Here is a 9,513-nt window from a genome sequence, read left to right on the forward strand (position 1 = left end):
TTTTCTATCCACTTCTTTTGCTCTCTATCCCACATATCTTCCCAGACCCAATTTGAGCTGCAAGGCATTTTTGATTTCGTCGTCCCTGAGCAGGCTGACTACCCAGATGACTGAAAACCAGATTGAATCATTGGCAGCGAAAGTGCCTGTTTTTCTAGAGAACCCTTTCTAGATCACATATGGTCTCAGTGACTCGTAGGCTGGCCACATACCTTTCCAAAGGTCCGAGCCCTAGCTGTTCAACCTTCCTTTTCGTAGAGGGTAGACCCAACCGAAAGATGCTTCCAGTGTTTACACCTGATAATCTTTACTTTACTTATATTTCTAAGGATTAAGTAAGTTCAAATTTTATTCGAGTTCTGCACTGCTTTAATGATCCATTGCACCATGAATCTTGCTGTAAATTTTTCAACATCTGCTATTCTTGGTCCACCTACAGCCTTTGGTTTTATGTAGGTTTGCCATTTCACTTTAGGGATCTTGTGGTTGACCTCATCTCCTCCCCAATTAATGTTATTTATCTCATTAAACTAAATTAAACTAAACCAAACTAAATCAAACTAAATTAATCTAACTAAACTAAAGTAAATCTAACTAAACTAAACAAAATCTAACTAAATTGACTAGATTAATCAATCTAATTAAGCTAAATTAAATTAAATTAAATTAAACTAAACTAAATATAACTAAATTAATCTAACTAAACTAAATCTAACTAAATTAATTTAATTAATCTAACTAAACTCAATTGAACTATATCTAACGTAATTAACGTAATTTAAACTAATCTAACCTAACTGGGCCAGTAACCTAACATAAGCACTAACCTAACCAAACCACAAGCATAACATAAGCACTAACTTAACCTAGCCACTAAGCTAACCTAACCTATTATGTGACCTAACCCCTAACCTAATTGGGGGGCCAAGATGTGGCGTGCGCCACATCTTGGCCTCCGTTGCTTCAAGTTGAGCTCACCATCCTATTGCTTTTGCACCTTCACAGGGCGAGTTTGATTTGCAATTCATGGATGTAGAAGTCGACTCAGTTGTCTCCCATCACATTGCTATTGATTTGAGGAGAAGAAATATCTATAAGCTAAGTGAAAAAACATAGCCAAACTGATGTACACACCCCTCAACACACCCATGGGAAACTCAAACAAGCACACACACATAGCTCTAGCACCATGCGCCATGGATGCGGTCGTAGGGATCCGAAGGGAGGAGGTTCTTACCATCGAGGGACGGGAAAGCTTCGTCGATGTATTGGACGATGATGGTGGATTCACAGATGGGTTTACCGTGGGTGGAGGACGGGGATTTTCTTGTAAACGGGGTTGGATTGGAGGAGGAGGGGGCTTTTGTCGGAGAGCTCCTGGTTGAGGGTAGCCATAGCAGCCACACTTTATCTTAAATCTATCTTGGCAAAATGCCTTTCGGTAGGCAACAAAATGAAGAGTTTGTAGCAGCAATGAGGGCGAGAATCTTCACAAAATCCAAAATGCTCTAAGGAAATAGTTAGAGGAGTGAAAGGGGAGCTTTGAATGCGCACAACAAAGTCATAAAATCATGTCAAAGCGAGAGGACACGAACCAGAGACGAGGGAGAGGAAGGAACGAAATGGAATGCGAAGGGAGTGGGATGGAGAAACAAAATTCTGTGCGGATCGAGCAAGAACCACAATTGAAGCGATGGGTGAGGATCGAGGAAGGAAAGATGACAGCATCAAAAAACAGGCCAAAAAGAAGAAGATGAAAGATTAGGAAGAAGAAAAAGATTAAAGAAGTCCCATGATTGCTGACAACTTTCACCAAGCCACGGATTTGAGCAGTCGTCTCTGCAGGAATTCCTTGGTGCCTCCCAATTGTATGAAGAAAAAGGTGATTAATGAATTGTAAATTTTGATGGGCGAAGCAGATGCATAATTTTGATGGGCAAAGCAGGTGATTAATTATACTATGCTTAAGTTGACTATTTAATTACATTCATTAAACAATCTAATTAATTGAGTAATTATTTTAATTTCATTAATTAGATTACTTAATTATTTTAATTAACTTTCTTAGTTTAGTTTATTGAGTTATCTTATTTAATTAAAATTTAAATACTTAAATTAAATTAAATTTAAGAAGGTAGATTAGTTTGATTTAAATAGCTTGATTTTTAAAATTACTTTAATCTAAGAAATTGATAATTAGATTCATCAAGTAGATCAATTTATCTATTTAATTAGATTAATTAACTAGATTTATTAGATTAGTTAAGTAGATAATCTAATTAATTTGATTTACTACTATTATTAGATTAATCAAGGATGCTTCCTTTGAAGGTGTGGCTCAAGCCACACCTTCATCTAAATAGTTCTAATTCTAAGAAAAGAAATCAAAATCTTTACATTTTAAATTGAAAACAATATAACATATGGAGTACGTCATATATTGTTTTAGAGAAGGCTTCCTTTGAAGGTGTGGATCTAAATATTTCTAAATTTGAGAAAAAAACAAATTAATAGCAAAAAATGAAGGTGTGGCTTAAGCCACACCTTCATCTAAATATTTCTAAATTTGAGAAAAAAAACAAATTAATAGAAAAAAATGAGGGTTTTTAAGAAAACGTTTCTACTTTGTTTTTAAATTAAATTTCTTTCCAAAAAACATAAATTCACTTTTGAAGGATATTTTCAAATTTATATCTTAAAATGGGGGTTTTCTAGTAGATAGTTTTATTTTCCCCCAAATTACTAGCAAAAATGAGGTTTTTTCAAAAAATGTTTATTGATTTTGAACCTTTTTGCATTTTTTCCTAGAAAAATATAATTTTACATTTGGATTTTTTTTCAATTTGATAGCTCAAAATGGAGGTTTACTTAAAGAAATCTTCATAGTTTGATTTTTTTTTTCAATTTAATTTTAAAAAGATAGGGTTTTTAAAAAATACTGGTAGATTTTAATTTTTTTCATGATACCATTAAATTAGGGTTTAGTGTTTAGGGTTTAGGGTTTAGGGTTTCAATAAAAAAACAAGGAAATATGTGTGTTCAACCATGCAAATGATGTTCCAAGGGTATGATACTTTGCAAGGACTTACATAAAGGCCTATGCAAAGTATCATGCCCATCCAAAACACAAGAAGCATGTTTTATGCTTTCAAGATCCATGGTTCAAGTAAGTAAACAAGGAAATATGCATGTACAACTATGTAAATGATATTCCAAGTATTTGATCCTTTGCACAGGTGCATGATACTTTGCACAGGCCTTAATCTTACTAAAGTTAGGCTTGTGCAAAGCATCATGTCCATCAAAGATAAATACATAGGTTAGAAATACACCCTTGCATGATTCATGGAAAGAAAGACGAGTACTAGGACCTATCTATGATGAGTTAGAGATGCGCTCCATTGCGTCTTCCTCTCTCTCCCTTTGTCTGTCTGTGTGTCTCTCTCTCTCACACACACACACACACACACACACACACACCCCCCTCCTCTCTCTCTCTCTCTCTCTCTCTCTCTCTCATAGTGTGTCAAGCCACATTTACTAACTCCCCTCACACACACACACACACACACACACACACACACACACACATATATAATTTTTAAATATGTATATATAGAAATTATATATATATATAATACATATATATATATATAATACATACACACATATATATATATCTATATAATATATGTAATAGTACATAATAGGTTATATAATCCTCTCTCCTTGTCTCTCCTCCCCAACCCGCTCTCTCTTACTCTCTCTTTCTTCTTCTTCTTCTTCTCTCTCTCTCTCTCTCTCTCTCTCTCTCTCTCTGTGTCCCCACGTGTGAGATTGTAGGTCAACATGTATAGCTACAGAGTATTAGAGTTCCAAATGCTAGATGTTTTAAATCTTAATATATGCTAATATATTGAAATCTAAATATATTTGAAAATAAATATCCATATTTAATACTAAATAAATATATTTGAATCTTAATTTATATGAAAGATTTTTAAAATTTACAATATATATTTTAGATCTTAATATATCATAATAAATTAAAATATTAAAATATTTTAATTAACTGTAATAAATATTATGTTTAAATTCTAATTTATTTATTTTTAAATAAATATATATTAACTAAATCTATTATTTTAGTCTTTAGAGTTTAGGGTTAGGGCATAGATAGTAAACACTTTAATTACTTTAGAAGAAATTAAATTATATATTTTTTCATTACTAAATTAAATGATCTTTGTTTCCAATGTAGGATTTCACTCTTGAAGAAGGTTTAGATGTCGTATTATACAGAAAAAATGAAGTGGTTGCATTTAGGCAAATACAGAGTCTCGATCCCATCTTTCAACGTTGCATTTGCTAGAGAGTCCACTATAGTTGAAGATATGGAAGAAGTTGAGCAATGCCTGTTGCCTCTCATAAATTTTGTGGTAGGAAGGGTGATAATCAGTTGCTAGAGTTTGTACCATCCGATGAAATCCAAGGGGGAATTTTTGTTGCCATTTGTGCAACAGATCCAGAATTAGAGTTGGATGACCAAGGGGGGTTGCAAAGGTTGCTTGGATAGTACATTCAGAACATTATGGTATGAACCCAAACCATCAAAAAATCTCCCAAAGAGGTATACAATGAAAAAACTTTATGATGGTTGTTTGGAAAAGAAATGGGAATTGGCTCCAAATAAAGAGGGCTTGGCTAAAGTGGAGGTGAGTACCATCATCCATTGTTAGAAATCAAGGACTCAAAATCTAAAAAATAAGCATGGGTATGATATGGAAAAAAGTATCATGATCTATGACAACAACCTCACACATATCAAACAGTGTTTGGGTAGACTTGATCCAACTAAAGATGCAATAACAGAGTCGAGACAGAGTCTAATGACTTAGAAAGAGATTCCAAAGCATAAGAGATGTCCCTATGTGGCAGTCCCCTCTCGATGATCTTATACATCATTTTTCAAAATGTTGTATCTTTACACCACCTCTATGTTGATATGAACAACTCTTGAATTCTATCTATTAATAATTAAGTTTAAATTAAGAAATTAATTATTAATTAAGAAAAAAACTCGTTAGTAATAAAAGTAATCAATAATCAAAGAACTAACAAGAAGTAATAAAAATCAATAAGTTAATAATTAATCAAAAATTTATTTAGTAATAGACAAGGATTAGTAATAAAAATTAATTAATAATTAAGAAATTAACAAAAAAGAATAGAAATTAATAATTAAAGAATTAATTATAAATTGTAAAAAATAATTAAAAATTAGCTAGTAATAGAAGGCTCAAGCATTAGGTGGGCATGTAACGATCAAGCCCTATGTGGCCACATATTAAGAGGTGTGTCACATGTCTCCCATCACATTCTCTTTCCCACTCACTATACCTACACCTTTGCTTCTAAAGATCATAATTTGCAAAGATAGATATATACCCTTTTTTGAGTCTACTAGGTCAATATCAAGTGGAAGTGATTTGTTTGGGAAAAAAGTCCAAAACAAGAGAAAAAGTCCAAATACTATGAATACAATGTTTTTTGTGGATAGTTGTTAGTAAGGGGTGCAATATCAAATCTTGATGTCCCTATAATCAACTTGAAAAGTATGCAAAAAGTATGAAAGTCCTAAGAAAGCAAGTTAGTACTACTGTAGTTGGCATGGGAAGGACGTATTAGCACTTGGATAAATCTTAATTCTAAAGATTTTTGAATAAAAATACCCCTTATGTTAGTTTAACAAGGATGGATATTCTAACCCCTTATGTAAGCCCGAGCAATCAAATAACCACTCCTTTTGAATGCAGATGGTATACTAATGGATTACAAGGTGCATCCCCGAGACTATCATTATGACTAGCATGACTAGCAAGAATCCACTAGAGGATGCTGTAAAATATTTGTTGAATGCCCCTTGAATTAAGGAAAATGTAGAGATAAAATACATAACATGTGTTTTGAGAGTATATAGCTAGCATAAGTCCACACCAGATACAGCTCCATGCTATGGTAGATAAGTAGGTAATGACAAATACAAAGAGTGCTTCCAAAATGTCATACAAATACATTACAAGTATTTGTACACGTCTTCTGCCAAACTAACTGATAGAGTCATTGGACTCCTTCAGGTGAAGAATTTATTGAATGATGTAGACTTGATGATTTCTCGCATTCCCCCAATAGAGGATACAAGCATCAGTAATACTCCCAATACGATACAAATCTGCCATAAATTAGCAAATCACAAGTGAGTAGAAGTGTAAATAATCCTTTGGAAAAGGAAATCATACATGAAATCACGAATTCATATAAGCAACGAAGGGAAAAACAACACCACACCCGACTTCACAATCAAATGTCTTTCCCAAACCACCTGAATGCAAGTAGCAATGACAGAAACCTTATAGGCTAGTGAAGGTAATAGCACTAACCCAGTTTGCGAACCATGATAAACTGAATGTTTTTGGTTTATAAATAGTAAGCCACATGATGCAAGGCAACTGCAATTGAAAGTACAAACTTTGAAGTGAGTAAGATCCTAAAAAAAGTCTACAAGTAGAAAGAACCTCATAATTAAGTAATAAGACTTTACAAGTTCACAGAAAGTACTCACAAAGTATGTCGTTGGAGCAAATGCAAATCCTCCAAAGAACCCAAGTAGAGCACCAAAGAAAGGAAGGCTCACTGCAATGAAGCATGTAAATGCTGCAACTAACAAAAAGTCAGCTTGAGGTTGAAGCGAATATAGCATATCCAACAATACCTAATAGAATTCTAAAAAAGAAGATCAAATTTTTCGTACCAACATAGGCAGAACGAGCAACCAAGCGTAGGATAATGCCAGGAGGAAGATGGAATGTCTTTACTAGTACAGTTTCGAGCATGTCAAAGACAGGCATAGCATATATCTGTATTCAACAGTGAGTTGAGGTTAAAATTTTCTCCTATATTTTGGGAAGGAAACTCCACCAATAGTAATAGAACCCCACCTGGTAGCTTCCAATGACATGGATCACCACCATTAGGTTTGCAATAGCAATAAGCCAAGCAGGGTGGCTCAGTGAGGTGAGGACATTATCACTGACTGCATTTCCAAATGCCCAATAACCAACAAGTGCCACAGGAAAATAACAGATTGCAACAACTGTGTAAGCCACCACAACTCCTCGCCACATGGGAATCTTAGATGGTCTTTCAGGCGTTGATGGGATTGTGGCTTGAATTTCCAAAACCACATTATGTCCTGCGTAAGCAAATGCAACTTGTCCCAAAGCATTGAATACTCCAAAGAGTTGATCTGCACTTGACACGTTAAGATAGTCGTATGAAGCATGGTCATTGCCTTTAGCCGCAGAAGCAGTCCAAGCAATAGTTGAATAGCTGGAACAACAACATACAGGAGGATATTATTGAAAATGTGTAACACTACTACCAAATATAGTGGATGTGGGAATGGAAAGGAGCACACACCTTAGAGACATAACTGCTGCCGCTAGGGAAACACCAGCGATGGAATTGAAATTTGGAAGTTGTGACAACACAAAATGCGCTGAAGCAAAGATCATGATCCAGTACGTTTTCCTAAAATCTGAACAGCTTGAACAAACCACACTATGGAATTTTTGGAGAGAAGCTCCCCCTGTAACCATGTAGACAATGTCCACACCAACTTCAACTATGAGTTGTTGTGGTACCACTATCCAAAGTCCTAGCTTCTCCCCAAATGCATGTTGTCCAAGTTCATGATATCTATCGAAACGTTTTCCTGGCACCATTTCGTGCATCTCCACCATTTGCCAGAGTGTGTATAAGGTAATTGCCCATGACAAAACCAGTACAATTACTCCAGGACCCCTGCACAAGTCAGAGTACATAGGCGGGCCAAAATATAAGAAACGTAAGAGGAGATAGAGGGATATCCCTCTCAACATAAAAAACGCTACATCCAAAAGGCTATCTGTAATATTGAACCAAGCCATGACATCAAAAGTGAAAAGAGTTTAAGGTAATTCCACTTACCAACCCAAATATATAATGGCACTCGGCAAGCTTAAGACACCAGCTCCAACCATAGCGGTGACATTATGGAATGCTGAGTACCACCATTTAGCATCACGTGAACCTGTTACTGGGAGCCAATTATCAACAGCATCTTTGGATTTTATGCCATCAAAGGTTTCCTGGGAAGATAAAATATGAGGCAAGCTCATTCGAGTGACAAACTAAGGTTTGGAAGGAAAGTGATTGGAAAGACTTTAAATTGCGTTTTATCCTGCAAACTAAATAAATTAGTGACTTCTTCTTACATCAAATACATCTTCCAAATTTCAGGAAGATAGCTTTTAAAAGATCAATAGAAACCAAGCTTACGTTTCACACATTCTAGATATAAGATCATGCACAAGAGACGTTCGTGATCTTTCAGGCAGATAATCATTGTTCGTTCAACCTCTATTGCTTAAAGGGACCCTATCATCCTTACCCATATTGGCAACACGGAGCTAGTGGCGCCTTATACGGTCACATATAATGATTCAACAGGAAATTTTGATCGTGATTTCACGACAAACAAGTTTCATGAAAATGAGAGCTCACACGGTTCAGCAGAGATTACACGTGTATGAACTCAGCACAATAGGTGATTAAAATAGTTTCCGTCTACGATGCTAGTTTCCAGTCATTCAGAAAACAACGATCCAGTTGATATCAGCAAACTGGGTGACGGACTGTAGAGATTGTAAGGGCGCCTAACCCATTGTAAATCGCAAGAAGCTAGGCATCTGAGGGCTTACGACCAGAGAACCACGGGCAAAACAGGAGCGAAACTTGCAGGTGAGGAATGCATGCAAGCATTAAGAAAACTGATTGGGTCGGCGGCACAGGCGTGTCAGCCACAGGATTATGGTGGTCACGTAGAATTGGAAGAGCAAGCTGAAGGGTGATGGAAAACCAGACTCTCTGCCGCCCCTTTTGGAGGAGGAAACCGGACCTTCTGTAAATACTCATAGGCAGGGTTCCATAGGAGAGACTACAAAGTGTGAGATAAGAGGAAGGACGTGGAAGCTACCTTCTCGGCTTTCCGAGCACCAGGAGTGTGCACCGTGTCAATGTGATCTTCTGAATCACCGTTGACAGCTGCCATTGTGAGCTAGGAAGCGTCGAAGCGAGGGGACGAAGCAGCGAAGGTGGGAATGCAGGATAAAGGATAATGGCAGGGGAGGGGTATAAAAGGTGGGAGGGGTGATAGAAGAGGGTGGGTACGAAGAGGTGAGACAAGGGGAAAAGGCCAGGGAGAAGACGCCAAGGTAGGGAGGAGGAGAAGGAGGGAGCATGCAGAAGGGGAGGAAAGGTGAATATCGCTCAAAACATATGAATCCTGAAGAGAGAGAAAATCGTAGTAGTAAAGCTTTCACACTGCCGTGACACTGATTAGTGCTAATTCGATCACCGTAATCCGCTTAATCCGTTCACCGCCGCCGGCCGGTCGTACCTCTGCCGCCTACC

General features: G+C 36.5%; 1 protein-coding gene across 1 annotated transcript; it reads right to left on the reverse strand.

The window, feature by feature from the left end:
• Positions 1-6,133: 6,133 nt before the first annotated feature.
• Positions 6,134-9,119, reverse strand: LOC147893581 (lysine histidine transporter 2-like). The gene is made up of 8 exons (XM_087385556.1): positions 9,077-9,119; positions 8,029-8,189; positions 7,480-7,863; positions 6,999-7,389; positions 6,812-6,917; positions 6,623-6,714; positions 6,441-6,509; positions 6,134-6,232 (listed from the first exon to the last, which is right to left on the reverse strand). The coding sequence occupies exons 2-8, from the start codon at positions 8,079-8,081 to the stop codon at positions 6,134-6,136; spliced, it is 1,194 nt and encodes a 397-aa protein (XP_087241682.1). The 5' UTR covers positions 8,082-8,189; positions 9,077-9,119.
• Positions 9,120-9,513: the final 394 nt, after the last annotated feature.

This window comes from Dipteris shenzhenensis, chromosome 15, assembly GCF_047967505.1.
Source record: "Dipteris shenzhenensis isolate YYH24624 ecotype China chromosome 15, Dip_SZ_1.0, whole genome shotgun sequence".
NCBI classification, from domain to species: domain Eukaryota; kingdom Viridiplantae; phylum Streptophyta; class Polypodiopsida; order Gleicheniales; family Dipteridaceae; genus Dipteris; species Dipteris shenzhenensis.

What these genes read in the sequence shown, in the direction of transcription:
- LOC147893581 (XM_087385556.1), bottom strand. Translation starts at nt 8,081, where the DNA reads ATGGTTGGAGCTGGTGTCTTAAGCTTGCCGAGTGCCATTATATATTTG. An exon ending in ATGTCATTGGAAGCTACCAG is followed by an intron (nt 6,918 to 6,998) that starts GTGGGGTTCTAT and finishes TGTTGAATACAG; the next exon opens with ATATATGCTATGCCTGTCTT. An exon ending in TATCATGGTTCGCAAACTGG is followed by an intron (nt 6,233 to 6,440) that starts GTTAGTGCTATT and finishes AATTTATGGCAG; the next exon opens with ATTTGTATCGTATTGGGAGT.